We start from the raw sequence: 21,688 nt of genomic DNA on the forward strand, positions 1-21,688 counted from the left end.
ATATGGCTAACATGTTATCATACATGGCTTTTGGCCATTGCATTATCTGGCCATCCCATAAATATAAATCAAATCTACACGCTTCGTTTGAGCTGTATTTTAGTATTTAATGCTCTGCTTTGTCCACACACAGTGTCTTTCAGTTGCTGAGCAGTTGTTGTGGTTTTCAGAGCTTTATGAATAAAAACTTATGCAGCCAAAGATGAAGTGGTGAAAGTGAACCAAAACAGGTGTCAGACAAGGAAAACTTCCTGCAGATTTCTTCAATGGTGAAAAGCAAATTTACAATGTTTGTCTTTGTGTTTCAAGTGAAAACCAACTGAAACTTTCTCAAGGTTTCATCCTAGTCAAACTGTTTTACCGGCAGTCAAACCTGAACGACGTGTTTCATCACCACCTCACAAGATTATATTGGCATTTTTTTCTGTACTGTCGTCCTCAAACAATTTCCTTGCTGCCTTTTAAGCACTTCTGAGAGGCCTCTTGGTGAAGATGAAAAACGACTTCTTCCTTGCACTTCTTCCAGGAACTTTTCCTCTGCCCTGAGGATAATGAGGCTCCTGAAATCATTTTGTCTTGTTATATAGCTATAAATGGTCACATCCTGGATTCAGTAGTATAATAATATTACTTCTGTATATTACTGTTTATTCACATTTATATGCACATCGTTCTGGTGCTTGTGCTTATGCTCCTGTGTGTGTTATGCAGGCATCATGTTTGGGTTTGAAACTGGTTCTTTCCAATGCGTTCAGATGAGAGTGGGATTAAAACATGCTCCATCTCAGTTCAAATTAAATTTGATGCAGGTTTGGGATTATATATTGAAACTTTCAGGATGTCTCACTGCGAGTCTCAGATCTTAACTTGTTCACTCTGAGGGGATATTTGAGGGAACGTTTCATTTACCTCTGTCGTTTGACAGCACAGTGTGGGCTCGTTAAATACACCTTAGCTCTTTGACTGTGGTTTGGCCATTTAAGAAGTTCATAACAAGCTGCTCTGTGCCAGTAAAAAAACAAAGTCAGTCAGTCTCACCCTCTTGATTTCAGTTTTGAAAAGGATTATGGGAAAACAAAAAGACTGGAAGAGACAATATTGTGTGTTCTGGCTGAGGGATGGCAGCCAGCAGCCAGTTTTAGCCCCGTTTGGAGCTGCAAGAGGCTACACTCATCACTGAACCAGTTCACACAAGCATGGACACAAAGCATGTCAGCACGAGGGATAACAGAGTAGCTTTCAGGCACGAGCTTGCAACCTGCACAGTGTGATAGAAAATATTCTTATTTCCAGTCACATATAGACAGTGGATCATGACTATAATCTCTGGGATTTGTGGAAAATATAATGCAGCTAAAGTCAGAATACAGGATTATTGCTCATTCTGACTATGAATTTATTTGGGTTAATTGATCTGAAAATGGCATTAAATGTCAATGTCTTATTCAGACTTTTGTCAGAATATTGGTGTCCAACGTAGTCAACGTTTGTGTCCTGTAATCAGACTTCTCCATCCTGTCACACACTGTCTCCTGGCCCTGCGTTATTTTTTAAATTTCTTTTCTATTTTTATCTTCGCTCCCTGTCACATTAAATACAATGAGATTCAAATAAAAAGCTTAAGGACCCTTTTCATGAAGTTGCAGACACATTTAAAACAACATCTGCAAAAGATCCAAGTATAAAAACAGTTTTTTTTCCAAATGACGGATTGGTGCTTTTAATGCCTCGGCCCCTGTAACATGAGGGCGTGTGTCCTACTTCTGGCAGTTGGCTCATAACAGTTGTTTTACGTAACACACTTACTTGTCTGCTGTTGCCATGGTGAGGCTAATTTATACAGGCATTAAGAATTAGGCTCCTGTTGTTAACGTGCACTGTGGGCTGACACAGGTTTTTACATATATATACACACCCGCACACACACACTCAGGCTATTCAAGAGTTAATTGTGTGTGTGTGTGTGAGTGTGAGTGTGAGTGTGTGTGTGTGTGTGTGTGTGTGTTTGGGGTGAGACTCCTGTATAAAAGAGGAGAGTGAAGTTGGCACAATGAGTGTATTTTGAGTGTTTTGGTGTTTGTGCAGGAACAGACGAGAAGCTCAGAACGACTCATGATTTGTTATATAACCTGTCTCCTCATGTGATTGCTGTAAATGCAGGGAAGAAAATCAACAAGAGTGAATGGCTTTTTCACTGCTTTTCATGGGAAAAGAAAGTCCCTCTTAACTGTGGTTGATTAATGTTTGCAGGGGCTGATGGTTGATATATACAAACCTGATATCATATTGTTGTTTTTATTTATGTCCATCTATGTGCATTTTCATTTGCTTCAATAGATCTGCATTCTGGGCTCTGTTTATTAATAGTAAAATGTCAAGTCATCAAAAACTAAACCATTTAGAAATGAATATGATGTAGCTTATTGCAGATGTGTCTGCAGACATCTTATTGTTGGCCTCGTAAGCACAGATGTGAACTGATTGTCAATCACTACCTTTAAATTGTTGGTTGGTTTGTTCTTAAAATGCCAAGACAATGTGAAAATGAGACTTTGGTGAATAACAACATGAGGAGAAGTATAAGAAAGTGAGTCAGTCACTGAAGAGGAAACCTCAGGGGGGGAATCTTTGAAGAAATCAAACATATCACATAAAAAAAGAAGAAAGAGGAAACAAATGTAATTTCCAAATCAATTCCTCCTGAAATGTATTAGTTTGTTCAAACAAAATTTCATAAAACAACATTGTCACATTTAATATGTGAAACACATGTTGGTTTTTTTACAGAGGGAGAGAAGAGACAAGATGATTACACTTTTATAAAGAGACACATTTATCCGGTCGTGTGTGAGCGAGTCTCTGGAAATGAATGTAGGACAAACAGTGAATTGCAGACACCATCCCCACCTGGAGTTTTCTGAGCACAAAGTGTAACTCTGAGGTAAATGTGAAGCTATTTTCTACATCTGCTCTCTGGTGACAAAAAGCTGCACTAGTGTTATTCCCCCGAGTCGAGGCAGAACTATCTGCTGTTACCATTTGGGAACATCGAGTTAGTAAAGGGACTTGAAACTGAACGGCTGAAACCATCTGGTATCATTGTGTTTCATTTTTATTCAGTGTCCACATCTTCTCGTTCTCCCTTGTTTTGCTTCGTCTGAATCTTGAGGAAATGCAATGTCCTTCCCCAGTGAACATTAGGTAACAAAATGTACCATCATTTTCCTCCCACCGCTCCTCTTTTAGGAGAGTGAGTCAGAAAGTCAGAGAGACAAACAAGGCCGGGCAGAAAACTGAGCTGCTCAACATCAACAGACTGAAATGGACTAAAGTGCTTCAGAGCATTAGAACAAATTGCTGCTCTCCTGTAGAAAACCTTTACCTGCTGCCAGTCGTGATGATGCTGAGGTGGTAATATGGTTGTTGTATTTCAGAAGAATCATATCATTATGATATGACCTCACCGTGTTATTGGATACATTTCTCTTCCATTTGACTTTAAAATGATTCATATATAATATAACATACATTATATAATGCCAACATCTCCAATGTGTTTCTCTGCATTGTTTTTACTGTTAACTTTTCATATCAGCACATATCAGCAAACGTGGGCGTAATACATATATGGCCGCCAATCAATAAATGGGTCAGACCCTATTTTGTCTCATTTATAAAACACCAGGCTTTATAACAAAACAAGATATATAATTTTTCTATCTCTGAGTCATAGCTATCAGGGTCGTCAGTGCTAAAGCGAGCTTGCTGCTATTAATAGCCTGAACAGTATCAGTCTCACTGGTCCATTGTCCCCCACCACTGAACATGGATCTAGTCTTTCCTCGTGTCCCGTGTCGGGTCTTTGTGTCCATCACAGAAACCAAAGGGGGAGGGTATCAGGTTGCTGGTTCAATCACTTGCAGTAATCTTTAGTGTGTATCTGTGTGTGTGTGTGTGTGTGTACATGCTCGCATTCGTATGACAACATGAGCCCAAGCCAACCCCCCCCCCACACAGAGATAGTCTGTCCTCAGGAGACAGCAAGATGGATGGACAAGTGGAAAAAACAACACGGGGCCTCTCAAACAGAATGACACACACATGAAGGGACACAAACGTGCAGTGTTTTGTCACCTTGATAAAGTTGTGGAACTGGTAAGAGCTGAACACTGAGGCATCACAGGCTGATGATACTTTTCATGTAGCTCAGTTGTGAAGCGACACACATTAAAAACACAGAAACGACTCTTTGTTTTTCTCTACAGCGGTCAGCATGTTAGTCAGCTGAGCCAGTGTCATGATTGTCACGTCTGAATTTGGTTGGTGTGTTTTTGTATTAGGTGGCCCATGGTGCACATGATCAGTAGCACATGAATGATGCTGTTCTGCAGGAACTTTGCCAGTGGCCCAGGACCCATTTCCATAACGGTTGAGGGTTAAGCACGAGTACAAACTACAAGTCTGTGGTGTCCGCAGTTAACCATGTGCATGTCTGTAAAGAATATAATTGAGGCCTTAGGGTGAGGGTAAGGTTCAGGCTAAGGTCAAACTAACACTTCAAATTCCAACCAAACATGAAAAATGAAAGTGGAATGTGAGGAAGATATTTATGTAGCGTACTTTGTCTGATGGATGTACGATGAAAACCAGGGAAACCATTCTTACTGAAGGTAACCTGAGTCCAGAGATTACTGCGGCACCACAGATACACTTTACCCTGATCTGGACACAATCTCATCACACTGGTCGAGACAGTGATTGAGTTATCTCAGTGGACTCTTCCCTCCGGGCACTTGGTCTCTGTTAAAACATTATCTGAAAGCTTTAGATGGACCTTTCTCCGTCTATTTTCAGCTTGTTCCCCAAAGTGCCCACGTGAGTCGTGTTACATCTTCAACTTTAAAAAAAGAAAAGGTTGAAATCAGACAGACTGCTGCTGCTAAATATACTCTGATAAAAGATGTCGTTACTAAAACAGAGGCTGATTAGATAACTCAGACCAAGGATGGTTTGGATTGGCTTTGCTGGAATTAATTTCATTTAAAATTCTAAATAGCAAAAATGGGCTTTGTGTGAAGGTAATTCTGCTTGTGACTCTGTCTTTTTAACAGCTGTCACTCTGGTGCATCACGTTTGGAGATGAGTCTAAATCTTAATTCTGGTAGATGCACACCACACTTTATGTAAGGTTACATAAGTCATGTTGTGTGGCACCTGCCTGAGGTTGGAGAATCTGCAACAGTAACAGTGGAAGCATGTTTGAGTGGTGAAAGGTAAACCAGAGGAGTTGAGACATGTCAGCACAGGCTCTGAATGCTGCTTATCCACATCGCACATGGTGAGCATCAGTAACAGTACCTACTTTGTGCTGCATTACACAACAATGCTCACTAAACTCCAGTTACCCTCTGTTTTGACATGGTTTGGGTGTTAATAAAGTTCATAACATGATATATTTCCGACCCTAGTCATTCACTCCTTGTTTAAATATTGTCTGTGTATGTAACAGATCTGTAAGTCTGTTTGTTTTGTTTTTTTCTCTAGGTGTGGCGTCCCAACTCCCAGAGATCATGGCGGCCGGCACCCATTCCCCCGGTGGGCCCAATGGCATAATCCGGAGTCAGTCCTTCGCCGGCTTCAGCACGCTACAAGAACGGCGTTCACGGTGAGCAGACATCTTGGAAGCTGTTGATCTATGGTCAGCTGATGTCAGTGAAGTCGATTAAATATCATATCCTCAAACAGAGTATTTATTTGAGTGTAAAGCTCTTTAGGACAGTGGTTCTCAGATGGGGTCTCTTGTATCTTGTAGAGGAGTCCTCATCTGAAAAAAAATAGAGAACCTCTGCTATAGAAAACATGTTAAACATTTTAATAATATACCAGCATTAAGGGAACTCATTTTTTCATTGGTATTCTTAAAGGGCTGTTCCACTGATTTAGTGTCGTCCAATAAGTTGCAAGAAGCAAAAAAAATGTAATAAAATCTATATTTAGTTTTTGACGAACTTGTGCCTTGTCCTCGGATAACATGTGAAAGCTTCTGATGTAAAAGCGGTAACCATGGTGATTTCACCGTCAGTCATGCTTTCATAATAGCTGGTGACTCAATATGCTCCTCTATAAATACAGCTGCACTACACACAACAAGAATCAAACTGAATTAAATCCCACTAAACCTGTATGTGCTTGTGACGGTGTATTTAGCTCTTTGCTCTTTTTACACATCACTGAAAGCAGGCTTCAGGCACACAGAAAGACGCACACGTTTCTAATTCGATAACCTGGAACCAACCTTCATGCAAGTCTTAAGATCCCGTTAAGGAACTTTGCTCAGTCATACAACAAGTTCACTTTCCTGATCATTTCATCTGCAGCCGCAAGTTACTTGTGACAAGTTGGATGTTGATAAAGTTCTAAGAGTTTTATCTGCGTTCTTCCCATCAGTGACGGCGCTTACTCCATTACACCGAGACAAAGACCTCTCACATTCACGTCCTGGAAATATCTCGTTTAGGATCTTTGACTTTCGTCTGTCAGCGCCTGGTTCTCTTCAGCAGCTCTGGTCCTGCTGCGAGAACCTATTTGAAGACACTTGTTCCCCTCTTTACTCTCGGCTCAGACGCTGAATGGGGTAATTGGTTGGAACGACTCGGGTGTGGGGGCGACTGACAGCAGTGACTGACAAGTTACCATTCTGATAATGAGCGAGGTGGAACGATGCCTCAGACCCTCCAAGAGTGTACCCATGTGCATGTTTCATGTGCATTTATGCATGCATGCATACTGCAAATTTTGTAGTTTGTGCGCCAGTGTGCAAATCCACAATTATAAGTCAGTATGGAATTGTGTTACCATGTATGCATATGTGTGTGTTCTCTATGTGTGTCCCTGCCAAGAGACCCTACTGCACCACAGCTTGCGTGACCCCAAGGCTACGCGGCGCTCTGATTCAGTGTTGGCCTACATTTGTGGCAGCTTAGCTTCACTGGTGCTGCTGGCGTGCAGCAGAAGACGCAGCACATTCCAACTTGTCGAGCGCTGGAGTCGGCCGTGGCCACGTCCCCGAGACGACTCCGGGATTGTTTCATTAAGTCTCAGGGAAAAAATGTCATTTGTCAGCTAAATCTGTAATGCTTTTAAAAGTTGAAATGTGCATGGGAGGGTGATGATGATGGTGACCTACAATAAGAATGATGTGAAGAGGGAAAGCCTTGTGAGGTGGCTGCACTGCTCACATATAGTGTTGAAACCATTTGGGCTTTGTTTTCTGATGTTTCATAGCCTAAATGATTAATCGATTGGAAAGGATAATCAGAAGATTGATATCTAATGATAATAGTTTGTTTTAGTCCTACACATTTGTAAATATATGACACCACTGTAGCTGACTCTCATTTACACATATCAACCAATGAACTGTATTTCACTCTGCCTCTTCCCTGGAGTCAGTCACAATGCTGGTCAACAGCTGGAGGACTGTGGAAGAGAGACTGAAGAACACTTGAATGTCATTTATCGCTGGGAGGGAGAGAGAGGGAAACTTCGGTGTGTTTGTGCGTTCACTCCAGCAGAGGAAGGCAGCCTGACACAAGCTTGCACAGGTCACGTCGGCCTTATACAGGTCGGAGAGTGTTTGCACGTGGTTGCAGATATGTCTGCACACTTGTGATCTAGCAGAGTCCTGTGACTGATGAGGAGCTTCACCTCGGAGGGTGATGCTGGGAGTTTGAGCGATTGTATAAAATGTAGGTTAAACGTGTCAGCCCTGTATGACCGAGTTATGTTTATGTCTGTCAAATGAGATACAGTCACGCTGAGACTAACACAAGGGCATGCTCACAAGGACGTTATAAAAGTCTACAGGCATTTCATCTAAGGCTATATTAATATTACAATATAGATCTATGTGAAATACTTCAGAAGGCTCCGGTCCTTCACCTACAGATTCTCTTCACTTGCAGAATCTGTTTATAGAAGTTTTGTCTAAACTGAATGTTCAGACCTAGATCCTTTCTCCTGCTTCTATGAGATTTTTTTGAAACAAATGTGTTTAAAGTCATTGCACAGTAGACAGAAAAAATTATCCTGCGTGCTGGACAGAAAAAACCACAAGCCCAGGGTGGACCATCCATCACACTTCCTGTTGTGCGTTGGTTTGTGCAGGTGTAACTCCTTCATGGGGAACTCCGCTGTGCAGAAGAAGCCTCAGTCCAAACCCAAGAAGCCTCACCTGTCAGGACACAAGGGAGGCAGCAGCTCCAGAGAGCCGCAGCCCAAAAGACTGGAGGAGGTTTACACTGCACTCAAACAAGGCCTGGAGTGAGTAACTCATATGCTGATGTATACTGACACTGTCAACACACACTCCTCATAAGAATAACAATATTAATTCTAGAGTATCTATGAGGTAACAGTTTCAGTTCATACATGTTAATAATTATAGTTTCTAACTTACTTGTTTACTTTGAGAAATTCTTTGACTTTTAGAGATTAAATATTTAGTCGATATATTATCTTTTCCAAGCAAAATACCAAATGTTTGCTGATTCCATTTCCTCAAATGTACAGATTGAATGTGTTTCTTTGTGCCATATTGTAGTTTTTGTTTTTAGTTTGATAAAATAAGAAACTTAACTGTGTTTAATCAGGACCATCTAAAATGATCAGGACATTCTTCAACTTTATTTACATGACAAAGCAATACATTGAATATTAAAGAAAATAATTGATAGACTAATCTGTAAACATGCATTTGCATTACACACTAAGTGTTTTCTTGTTTCCGCTCTGTAGTGAGTATCTGGAAGTTCATCAAACAGAGCTGGACAAACTCATGTCTCTGATGAAGGACATGAAGAGGAACTCTCGCCTGGTGAGAAACCGATGATATGTTCTCACTAAGTCTCATCTCAAAAATAAGGCTGCATAACTAATGGGGAAATGTTACATTATAGGATTATTGGACTCCAAAGAAGTGTGTGAAAGTATAAGAGCAAATGTTTCTGCAGCCGACATCACTTTTGTTCTCACACGTACTGTACGCATTCAGAATCACTGAAAAGAGCGTTAAATCTTTTTTGATGCCAGACAACTGTAGTCTGCTTTGCATCACTTACGCAGCCTGAGCTGTCATCCTGTGCTAACTGTGTAAATGTGTGTGTTTTTCTGTGTGTGTGTGTGTGTGTGTGTGTGTGTGTGTGTGTGTTTCTTCTCTCCAGGGAGTGCTGTACGATCTTGACAAGGTGAGTTGACAGAGGGGAGGATCTCTACTGTAACAGCCACTGAGTTTGGTGTTGGGGAATGTTTGATGTAAAAAGAAGAGCTGAAAGGAGGAAGGAAATGAAATGAGGGGCTGAAGGGACTGAGGAATAATGTAGGAAAAACTGATCAAAGAGGGAGAAGTGGTTGATGGGCGAGCAGGAGAGCTGGTATTTCAAACTGTGCCTCATTATATTCTATGGTATGGACAAACAAATCATTATTTGTACAGCTGTAAAGCACATGTAGCCACTTTCTCGTCAGCAGCAGTAAATCTTGTGTCTGTCTTTTGCAGCAAATCAAAACCATTGAGAGATACATGAGACGTCTGGAGTTTCACATGAGCAAGGTAAACACTTCTGTGTCTCTGTGTGTGTGTGTGTGTTTGTGGTAACAGAACATTCATATTATTTAAGTCTTTCAGATACTGAGTCTGCAGTCTGATTTATTTCCTGTGTGTGTGTGCTGTTGACAATGTTTCATCTCAATACCTTCCTTCACAAAGCCTCTCCACATCTCCTCTATCCACAAAGTCCCTAAGAACAGAACAGATTCATATTTCCACCTCTTTTGAATCAATAGTGTCACATGTTTAGAAATATAATACAATACATAATACATATGATGCCTGCAGTCAGAAGCTTGATAGCTTAGCTTAGTTTAGCCAGCCCGCTGTGGTACATGGGGTAGAGAGGGTCGTCCACGAACCAGATGTTCTCCAAATGTGGTTGTGCTGGATCTGTTTGTGTGAATGGATGAATGTGAATGTAGTGTAAAGCACTTGTATGGTCAATAAGACGAGAAACCACATGCATGTAGCCTTTGTACCATAAATATACATGAATAATGAAGTATATTTACTTAGTTACACCTTACTGTACTAAAGTATGTTTTTCATGTATCTGTATGCAATTTTAGGTAAGAAGATGTATTTTCGGGTACTTCCACAACATCTAATCATCTACCCCACTACATTTTCTCATGCTTTGCATTTTTTTAAATCTTCTAATCTAACTCCTGGAAAAACAAAATGTTGAACTATTCATTTATCTCCCTGTTCTAATAAATTAGGAGTCATTATTTGTCTACTTGAGTTCCCCTCGTCCTGCTGGTTTCAGTATTTAAGTGAAGTTGCACAACTGTACCACACTTGATTGACTATTTTAATTTGGCTCCAGGAAGGATTTTGTCTGCCAGGTTTCTGTGGTGCTGCAGCTCTTCTCAGGCTCAGTGTTGATGTATTGTGGACGTTTCCAACAGGTTGAGTCAAAAACATCCCCACCATGGTTGCCAGGTAGGGAAACTTTTCCCCCCTACATCCTCTTAAGTAGTCTTCTCCTGGTTGCCAGTTGGGGGACGTTGATCCGCTGCAAGGATCCCCCCCCCCCCTTTTTGTAGTCCGGTAATGGCCACCCTCGCTGTGCGTCAACTCAGACGTGACAGCAGGCAATCAGAACACACACGCCCAAACAACAGCGCCGCTCCAAAGGTAACCATGGTAACCTCTTAAGACGGAGCCTTTGAACTACTGAGGAGCTCGGGGGAGACATCTATTGGTTGGTGTTAACCCATTATGTTCATACACAATCAAAACTCACCTTGAGGTGTCTCACAGACAAACATGTTCACAGTGCGCCGGAAGACAAAGAGACAAACCTCTGTCATACTTGTGGCTTATGAGCGTTTGTGAAGGGTTTGATGGCAACGGTGAAACTAGGTCAGGGCAGTTACTAGGCTACAGTGAGGTGCAATTAACAGGGTCCTCACAGATGAAGACGAGGAGAGGAAATGATGGAGGGATCATAGTAAAGAAGGTCTGACGAGTCATTTTAAAATAGAAGAGGTGGTCTCAGAAACTTTGGTAATGTGTCTTTGTTGTTAAAGTCAAAGTGGTCCATGCTCAGAGGAAAACACAAGCAGATTCAACACTCGTTCTGCAGCGTGAGGTTGTCACACAAGCTTTTTAACATCCAACATGGCTCTGAAGCTTCTCTGTTCTCTCCAGCTCGCCACAAAAATAGATTTGAATGCACTTGTAAATATTTGAAGCGACTGATTTGTCTCACCAGAAAGGTAAAAAGCCTCAAATGTCAAAGCACAACTAAAAAAGGAAGTTAAATCTAGACCTTGTTGTGATCTTTCATTCTAAATATATACCACTGCTCATTTTATTCCAGCTTGGTGCAGGTTATTTATTGTGGATAAAGGTAGTTTTAAAAATGCTTTAATCTTTCATTTGATTAAGAAATGACTTCACAAAGGCTTTGTCTTAATTTGGATTAATCATAGTTTATGCTTGGAGGTCCTTTGCACTCTGGATGTTGTTTGACTATTATTTTAATGCAGGTAGCAGATTTCTAGTCAAGTACAAATCCCTACTTTTTATTGCAGCGTCAGGTTTTGTAGAAATTGAAAAAATGTTTGATTAACATCTTATTTTAAGCAAAATTTAAATTAACTATGGATTCAAATAGGGCAGAGGAAATGCTAAAACAGAGTCAAGTCCAATGGCAGACCTTGATGTATCGGTTTGCCTTGTAAACAGCTATTGCCACACATACACAAATAAATGCACACACACATTGAAGACGGGCCAGTTTTCCAAACATCAGCATCAGCAGGTAGTTATCAAAATAAGTTTAGTAGATCGTCCAAGAGAATCTGTCGACCACAAAAGCAGTCGTTGTCGTTGGGAACTGATGCTGTACAGTTGGTCTGTGATAGAGTTTTAATAATTAATGTTGTTATTCCAGTTATGTAATCTACATACCTTCCTTTTATGTTTGTGGGTTATACAATGTGTTATGTCGAACTAGACCAAGCCAGCTGATGTCATAGCAAAATCAAGTCTTGATTAAATGTTCTGCTCAGTTTGCATTTGGCCACAAATATCTGCCGTAAAAACCGGTCGGGTTATGCTAGCATTGTAAGGCTTTCAGCACACACAGCATTATAAAGCTTTCAGCACACTAATTGTGACCCTGCCATATCAGCAAGAACAGAGCAGAGGGAAGTGGATTCTTTGTGTGCTGATCAGCCTTTGTAGAGGAAAGAAGGAGCCATCATCACCTTTATATTTCTGCAGCCAGAGTGATGAGCACTTCAGAGATAAAAAGCTGCTGCATCAGTGGAGCCGTATACAGGAAATAGGCACCAATGGACTCTTGAGTGCAGGACTCCCAGAATACCTGATATGGAGATTACTTGTGTGGAAATGAACGTTAGATGATCAGAATGTATTGTTGTCTTAAATACGTGTATGAGAGCAGCACATACACTTCAACAGGACGGTTAAAACCTGATCGTCACAGTGAATCAATCAGCAGCTTTGAGAGGACGTTCAGTGTCTCAGCAGTTGTGAGCTACAGTAAGTGTGTGTGCGTTTATTGTGTTTGTGCTCAGGCCCAGGCTAGTCTCTTTGTGCTGGATGGCTGCCATGAGGGATGACTAAACAATCGTCCATCAGCAAGTTGTTAGCGCGTGTGTGTGTCTTAGACTCACATCTGCCTGCTCTTTTGTTCCAAGAGCTGTGCTATAGCTGCCTGCAGATGTCCGGGCCGTAATTGGCACACATGGTGGAAGCAGGTGGCACCATATCAGTCCTATGATGTCCTGCACGGGATAGGCTCTGCTGTGTGTGTGTGTGTGTGTGTGTGTGTGTGTGTGTGTGTGTGTGCGTGTGCGTGTGCGTGTGTGTGTGCGCCTGTGTGTGCGCCTGTGTGTGCGCCTGTGTGTGTGCCTGTGTGTGCGCGTGCGTGCGTGTGTGGCTACCAATATCAGCAGGGCATCATTATTGAGACAAGCGACAAGAAATTGAAAGTGAGAAGAGAGGCTGCCAGACATCCTCCTCACCCAAAAGAGAAGTTGTGTGTGTGTGTGCCCATGAAATGAGTGTGAATACATCGCATGTGATTATTTTTTATTACATTTTTGCTTTCCTCTCTTCCCTTGAATGTTAATCTTTCCACTGACACACACACACATACACACTTTCTGCCAGGGGGTGAGTGATTATAAGCAGATTAAAACAGGCGGGCCACATCAAACAGCATCAAACACACAAGCCCCTCTCTAGGGATCTGTGTGTGTGTGTGCGTGCGTGCGTGCGTGCGTGCGTGCATGCGTGTGTGTGTGTGTCTGTGTGTTTGTTGATAATGGACATATCTTAAGAGGATTCCTGCCATATCCTAAAGATTTTCTGCTCATATTAAAAATCCCACAGTTTAAATCCAGATGTACAGTTGATACAGAGACAATGAGACTCTGAATAATTCTTAATACAAAAAACATAAGATGGTATTAATCCTCATTTTGGCCATAATTGATTCCCAAATAAAGACTCTGCCGTTATTCCTTTTCGGACGTGTGAGTCTTGCAGGTTTTGTTGTCCCACATAATGATAATTAATACAGGGACTCCACCTGAGCCCAAAAGATAAGTTAATTCAGAATATATTTACATTTAATATCTGTTAACATCTGCTAAAAGAGGCATCACATGTGTTCAAATAACCAGGATGGAGTTTGTAATGAAGTAGGCCCCTAAATGCGCACATTGGTGACCAAAGAAATTATATTATTACCAAATGTTGAGAAGGTTATGGATAGAAATGTTTGCATATATTTAAGCTTTGCTGCAAGTAACAATTATATGTCAATTGACTGAGAAAGTGTTGGCACAGAGGAGCCTCTATCTAGGGAATTTTTCTGCATTTTATTTAAATGATTGCTCATCCGTTTTCTCACCAATTGAAGACGACGAAGTTTTTTGAAAAGACAAAAATATTTTAGTTTAGGTAAGGGTTAGGCATGGAATGGTTATGGTTATGTTAGGGAAAAAGGTATAAGTGGTGTTTGTTAGGAGTGTGAATGTTGACTGTACCATCAGCCCAGAAAATATTTCTGCTTCTTCCTTCCCCGTCTCTCATCTGTTAATAAGGTGTGAAGTTTTTTTTCTGTACATATTTCATCTATCGGCCCGTGTTCAGGTTTCTCTCCTCCTTTGTTTGTGTTTTGGCTGCGTTCCCCCTGTTTCTGGGGTGATCGGCGCCCGAGGCAATGCAATATGCCGATGGCCGTCCTCTGGAGTGCAGCTTGGCTGACCTTCAAAAGGTCGTTTCCTTGAAGGCAGCGAGAGGCCATTGTAATTGGGGACAAAAATGAGCTTAATCAGCTGATAATGATGTGATTACCGATGGCCGGAGAAGAGCGACCGCTAATCATCAGCCTCAGTGTGTGACCAGTTACAGAGGGGCAGCTTTTATCCAAATGAATAACTTATTTCTCGAATTAATAAGTGCAAAAGTTCACTTGGACAAATTTGTCTTTCTTTCCATTTCATCACCAACCACCACTGCTCATGTTTTCCTTTGTTTTCTAGTGTTTTAAAGCTGTCAAATGTCAGCTCCTAAACCAGCTCTGTCAGAGAGCTGAGAAGAGCAGTGGTGGTTGGAGAGTGTTTTTGAGCTGCCTCAGCTCAGCTGCTGCAGCCACATACACCACATACCAGAGACAGGCAGACAGGGCAGGGTCCCTGTCGGGTGGAGGGTGGTGGAGGAGGCCGATTGGTTTGAGATGTTGGGATGAGCCCGGGTGGTGCTACATCCTCCTGGACAAAAAATACCTCGGCAAACCACTTTCACTTTATTTTTTTTACAGTGAACCATCATGTGACCACCCACCACAGCAAAAACATGCTCTCCACATACAAACATGTCCACACACACTCTCGCAGACATGTTGGCTGTGTTCGATCCAGACACACAAACACTCAGAGAGGCTGTTAGGACGGCAGGAGCCCCTTTTCTCCAGCTTCTCCCTAATGAGCACCGTAAAGAGCGTGAGGCATCAATATTTCAGCGCTCTCGTCAGACAGGCTGCTATATTTCCCTTTGATGAGGCTCAGCTGAGGTGCTTTGTTTTTGCCCGGCTGCCACTTCCATCATATGTGAATTCAGGAAGCCAGAAAACGTGGACTGCTGATGGGTTGCAGTTTTTGGGACACAACAGTTGATGTGACTCAGCAGTATTTAAGTTTCCTAAAGTCTCATTTGCATCCGTGAAGGAGAAAAAATATAAAACTAACTATGAACAACACTTTATTAAAACAGAGTGACTGTTTGCTTTATTAGGTGAAAACACAGACTGAAGATGGACGACATGACGGTGCTCAAAAAGTGAAGCCAACAAGCTTAATCACCCCCTGGTGGCTGGCTGCAGCACCCTGCCTGCTCCATGTTAGCAAATAGGACATTGGCAATACTCAGCAAGTCAAAGAAGATTTACATTTACATCATTGCACACAGTTCATATCACACTGATGTGTAAGTGTTAGTTTCTTGATTTGGCTTTAATTCGATATTTGATGCTATAAAAACGCTGTAAGACGTAAAAGTTGAAACTGACCAGAATGTGGAGCTTTACCACGTTTAGTGCTTTAAAAACTGATTTTCTCTCCAATGCACTGAACAGCACGATCACTGTGGTTTCAACATCGTCATCCGCTCTTGATTTCTCTCCAAATCTTCAGCCCTCAGTGAGAAAGCAGGATGTTGAGTCGCTGCGTCTCCCTGTGGGTTTGGGTCAGATCAGACTGAAGTCCGACAGACGTCTTCAAACGAGCTCTAAACGCCGTCTGTTGTTGTTCCTCTGCTTTGGGACTCTCTCACTGGGATGTGGCTGCCGCTGGAGGCTGCAGTTAAACTGTTAAAACTCCCTGTCGGTTCAGCTCAGGATTCTTTCTCTTCAGTTTATCAGGTTTATCTTTTTTTCTATACCTGTTATTTATGCTCCATTACTTTCTTCTCTCTCTCTATCACATTCTTCCTTGCCATTTTCTTTTTCTCTCCTTTCTGCTACATGCACACAGTGACACTGGAGCCTCGTCCTCTCAAACATTTCATCAGCTTCATTTTCCTCTGTGCCTATTTTTGGTATAAAAGTAACATCAGCGCTGAGTTGGTGAACGCAACACGAGCCTAAAGCTGCGCTGGGTGTCCTTGAATGAATCCCAGTGAGATGTGAACACATCCAGAATAATTTAGACGACAGTTAGAAGTTTTTAGGGAGTTTGCCTCCTGCCCAGGGATGTTTTGATGTAATGTATGGAATCTTCAAAGACTTGCCTCACTTCATTAGTGCACGTGTGTGTGTGTGTGTGTGTGTGTGTGTGTGTGTGTGTGTGTGTGTGTGTGTGTGTGTGTGTGTGTGTGTGTGTGTGTGTGTGTGTGTGTGTGTGTGTTAATGAACAAGAACGTGTGCACATGTAAGAATGCATCCTTGTCCTCGTGCACATTTATTAAAGATGGTGGGACTCTCATGTGTGTGTGCTCTCAGGTGGACGAGCTGTACGAGGCGTTCTGCATCCAGAGCCGTCTGAGGGAAGGTGCCAGCCGGATGAAGCAGGCTTTCTCCTCCTCTCCCTCCACTAAAGGCACCAAGGAGAGCATCGCTGAGGTCAACCGTCGCTACAAGGAATACACCGAGGTACATACAGTGTGTGGGGGAAACCAGTGAGGATCTGCAGGGAAAATGAGGATTGAAGTCATCATGCTTGTTAACTTTTTATGCGGAGGCTTCCAAGTGTTTGGAATTGATCTGACCTTTGACACAAGAATGCATCTTCATAGTTTTTACTGACATTTTCAATATTCAAATATTTGTTAAATACAATTTTAATTTGTACTTGCTTGTTTTAAACTCTGACCAGTAGATGTCGCACTTTTAGCACCAGCACTACTTATAACAGTCTTATGAAGAAATATCAAACATGAAGCATCTGATAACAAATAAGCCACTGTGCAACATGTTCAAGATTTTATGAGGTTTATTTTTTGTCAGATCTTTACTGATACATTCATTAACAGTTTCTAACAGCGGACAAAACCTACAATATACTTAATCATACTGTACGACTCAGATTACTGCTTACACTGATTTGTAAACACTAATATGTAATGTCACATATTTGCAGAAAGACCTGTAAGTACCAAAAACACACACACACACACACGTCATCACATGTCCTCTGGGCTTAGAGCAGCCGTCCTTGCCTCTGCTGACGTGTTGACTGGATTTGTCAAAGTCCCTGGAGATAACTTGATTACTATTGTTGTCCTCATCACAAATGGCTGTGAAAGTAATCTCATCCGTCTGTCTTCTCCAGAACATGAGCACGTTTGAGAGTGAACTGGAGAACCTGCTTGGGGAGTTTCACATCAAAATGAAAGGTGAGATGAGAAGTCGTAAAAGAAAAAGTCTTGCAGCTAAGTTTGTGTATTCACAGATGATGATAATTTCTAGAATATGAAGCATGTTATGGTGATGATCATAGTAAAATATTCACTACACTACCGACGTATGGAACATGTCCACATTCTGTTTTTAAGATCATCACTGAACAAGCGCTGAAGTCTTTATCCTGGGAAAGAATAAAAGAAAGTATCTCAATCAAAAGCCAAGTGTTACAGTCAATCACCAGCATAATATTGAAGTAACACAAAAACTGAAGAGGCGCAGGATGACTCACTAAATCAGTTTTTCTTACGTCATGTCCAAATGTCTTTTTAAATCTACTCCATCATTCTGACAGGATTGGCTGGCTTTGCAAGACTCTGTCCTGGAGACCAGTATGAGGCAAGTTGTTTTATCATACATGTAACACAGTGATGTCAAGGGGACTTCCTGCATTTTAAAATCTGGGGCTTAGGCTTATAAATGTGGCTAAATTAATACAACTTACCAAAACCTTTGGAGTGGGTCCAGTGGATCACTTGTGGCTACAATGTAATCTTATGGGGCAACTGTGACAGTCCACAAAATGTCTATTCTATTTAGTCAGGACATTTTGTTAGAAGTAAAGATGATTCTTACTTTTAGTTGGGGTTGATGCAACTTAAGTTTTTTTCCAGCAGAACAAGATGTGTCCCCCCCTGCCCTGCTTGACATTGTTGCTATGGTGACAATGAAAGTTTTGCTCTTCCTTTCATTTTTTTTTTTCCACCTTCCCTTCCTTTAGATCTTCATGCGTTACGGTCGTCAGAGGTGGAAGCTGAAGGGAAGGATTGAGGTGAACTCCAGACAGAGCTGGGATGGAGATGAAATGGTTTTCATGCCGCTTATCACTGACCTCATCAACATCAAGGTACAGAGTACAGATGGATAAGTATAAAAAAATAACAAGAAAAGATTGTACATGCAACATGTGCAAGTGCTTTTTTCTACACAGTAGAGCTGTTGTGGGAAAAAAGTCAAGATTTTATTTGTTCCATTTTCTCACATATGATTATTTGATGCTTTCTTTGTCATATTTAATCAGTTTTGGGGTTGTGATCAGCATCATCACTTTATCTTGACATTTTAGGTACAGGATGAAAAATTAATTTTAAGAAAGCAATGGGCTGATTAATCGACGATGATGTATTATTTGCAGCTGTAAGGACTGACCCATGTCCTCTGTCTCTTTGGTTTGTGTATCATTCAGGCGATTGACTCATGATTGTTCCCAGTACAGATTTGTTCTCGATTTCACTGCAACCTCATCCCAACCGGATTTGCTGTAGATACACGTCTCTTTCTCATTTTTAATCTGCAGTGGAGGATGAGAGTACAGGATATATAAGACGATACACAAAACAAGAATTAATCTACGACTGCCTTGTGAGAAGAGCTTGGTAGATTGTTTTCCGGGCACATTCACTTGATGAACTTGGTTTGTGGTCCAATCAGGTGACGGAGCTGAAGGGCCTGGCCACTCACATGCTGGTGGGGAGTGTGATCTGCGAGACCAAGGAGCTGTTCACCGCCATGCCTCAGGTGGTGGCTGTGGACGTCAACGACCTGGGCACCATTAAACTCAACCTGGAGGTCATGTGGTAGTAAGTAGGCTCTACTGATTTTTAATGCCAGTCATCAGTTTTGTGTCTGACTTGACACAGTAGCATATCACATATTATTTATATAGAACGTTTAACTATGTTAAAAGATATTTTACATTGATTAAAAACAGAAAAAGCAAATAAGTAGAAATATAAAATGCTCATGAGAGTAACAAGATGTCGCTCTGCAATTTCCTTATTTTTTTATTTATAGATAATGAGATACTGATATACCACTGAAATTACTGGTTGATTTTGTTTATGTTGAATTGTGAGTTTTTAAATATAGAGGAGATTCATTTATTTTCATTGTCACCCACTAAAGTTTCAGAAAACTTTTAGTGGGTTGAGAATATTTTATTTTCAATTTGTAAAGGAGATAAATGTTGGATTTCCAGTTTTGCAGCCAAATATATATATAGAGAGCATTTCAACACTTCTGATGATGTCAGAAATGAAATGTTACACAGTTGTCTGTATTTGCTTAGAAGCATAGCAGTTAGCTGAGTGTTGACATGACTTGTAGTTTCCTGCCATCTAGTGGAGAAACATGTTATCGTCACCACAGTGACTACAATAACAAATCCTGCCCTGTGACAACACTAAATGAATGACATCACTTAAGCAGCGGGAAGGCGTTGGTGAATCATAATGCAATCACACTAAGTGCCTTGTTCCCGTTCCCCCTCCGTCCAGCCCCTTCGATGTCGAGGACCTGACTCTGTCGTCTAGCAACGTGAGCAAAGCCACAGCTCTGCAGAGACGAGTGTCCATCTACAGCCAGGGGACGCCAGAGACGCCCACCTTCCAGGACACATCCTTCTTTGTGAGTCCAACACACACAGACACACACCTCCTTAAGCATCACTGGTGTGATGGTGAACGATATTTGTTTTAACATGAGATTCTCACCTACAAATCTAAATACTGCCTGCTCCGAGGTTTCACGACATTTAGTTTGTGGCTCAATTTTTCCTGTTGATGCACTAATGTAAACGATGCCCAGCCCTTACTCCTGACTAACCCTCACCCATTTCCCTGCTATCCCCCTCCACTTTGCATTTCCTCATCAAACCCCCCTCTCCCACACTCTGTCCCACCTCACACGTTTATCCATCCCTCCTGTATCCCACTCAACTGCCCTCGCTCAAACATGCAACACCTCGTCCCGCTTGCTTGTGCAAAGAAGTGGCGGCCACATCCCGTGGAGCGCCAGCGCCTCTCCTTCCTGCACATGCTCAGAGACACCCTGCTAGAGAAGCTCAGGCGCAGTCGCTCGTTTGGTGACCTGGCCTCGCTTCGGCCAAGGCCCAAATCCAGTCTGGAGGTCTATGTGAGTGTGCTGTGGCCCCTTGAGCCCCCTAACCTGACTCTTGTGTGCCCCCTGACTCATTGACATGATGGGGATGAACGCCTCTGCTGCTGTGGACACACTTGGGACAGACCAGTCCCTGTTTGTGGGTTGCTAAACACCATGTGGGGCTGTTTGCATGTTTACTTGCATGACATGCGTTCAACTGTCTGTGTTCTTGTTGTGTTTCTCTGCTCAGATTCACTGTGATTCTATCCTGTTTGCACAGATGAGGACATGAAAATAGAGAAAAATTTAATTTTCTTTTTCCACTTCACTCATTTCATGTCTTTATCTTCCACATATTTACACTCCTGTCTCTTCTTTCAGTCCACTTTACCAGATGATGTCTTTGAGAATGGCGGCTGTGGCGTGGCAGAATGCAAGCGTCTCTCCTTCACGTTCTCCGACACCTCTGGTTCCACGGCCAGCCCCAGCCCCGCCCTGAGCTCCCACTCCCCCGGTCAGTCCAACCCGGAGATCACCGTCACTCCTCCAGAAACGGAAACATCGTCGACGCAAATCCTCCCGTCAAGAGAGGACTCCATCGCAGAGGAGCATTTAGTGGAGGAAGAGGAGGAGGAATATGAAGAAGATGGGGATACAGGTAGTAGAGGAAGCAGGGGCACCAGCGGCAGCCTCGCCAGTGATGAAGCTGAGGTGACAGAGGACTCGGAGTGGGAGCGCACCGAGTCCCAGCGAAACTCTGGCTCCAACAGTGGCTCCGCTGCCCCGTCCCTGTGTTCTGACAGCCACCTGTCTACGGTGGCTCCAGAGGATGTTTTCTTGGACCACGCTGATGAACTGAAACCCGTGGAACTGGACACGGAGGAGGGGGGCAGCCTAACCAGGCAGCTTGTGAAGAGGCTGACGTCTTCTGAGATCGTGCCCCCCAGCGGGAGCTCTGCAGAGGGTGGGGGAAGCCTGAGCTGGGCAGGAGAGGGGAGCAGGGCGTTCCTGGAGAGCAGCCTGGAGGAGGCCATCCACAGCCTGCTGATGAGGTTGGAGTCACTGACCCACCGCTGCCGAGAGCTGCAGGACCTGGAACAGGAAGTGATGCGTCTGGAGGACCTGCTCAAGGTGACTGAACCAGTAATATGTCCTTAATTTCTCGCCTTTTACATCAACACTTGTAGAAGGTGAACAACAAGGAAATAATTCAGGTAGATTCAGGAAATGTGTGTTGAGGGTCTTCCTGGTTG

General features: G+C 42.4%; 1 protein-coding gene across 4 annotated transcripts in view; it reads left to right on the forward strand.

Moving 5' to 3' along the window:
* ripor2 (RHO family interacting cell polarization regulator 2) overlaps positions 1–21,688 on the forward strand; it is a 54,780-nt gene that overhangs the window by 26,479 nt on the left and 6,613 nt on the right. For all 4 annotated transcript variants that reach the window (XM_069516651.1, XM_069516652.1, XM_069516650.1 and 1 more), the window contains exons 2-13: positions 5,545–5,665; positions 8,167–8,322; positions 8,797–8,875; positions 9,222–9,245; positions 9,557–9,610; positions 16,596–16,745; positions 17,425–17,488; positions 17,851–17,894; positions 18,277–18,402; positions 18,987–19,135; positions 19,832–19,961; positions 20,817–21,566. In XM_069516651.1, the coding sequence (XP_069372752.1) occupies positions 5,545–5,665; positions 8,167–8,322; positions 8,797–8,875; positions 9,222–9,245; positions 9,557–9,610; positions 16,596–16,745; positions 17,425–17,488; positions 17,851–17,894; positions 18,277–18,402; positions 18,987–19,135; positions 19,832–19,961; positions 20,817–21,566 (1,847 nt within the window). The remainder of the gene's footprint in view (positions 1–5,544; positions 5,666–8,166; positions 8,323–8,796; positions 8,876–9,221; positions 9,246–9,556; positions 9,611–16,595; positions 16,746–17,424; positions 17,489–17,850; positions 17,895–18,276; positions 18,403–18,986; positions 19,136–19,831; positions 19,962–20,816; positions 21,567–21,688) is intronic.

This window comes from Paralichthys olivaceus, chromosome 20 (assembly GCF_024713975.1).
Source record: "Paralichthys olivaceus isolate ysfri-2021 chromosome 20, ASM2471397v2, whole genome shotgun sequence".
In the NCBI taxonomy this organism is placed as follows: domain Eukaryota; kingdom Metazoa; phylum Chordata; class Actinopteri; order Pleuronectiformes; family Paralichthyidae; genus Paralichthys; species Paralichthys olivaceus.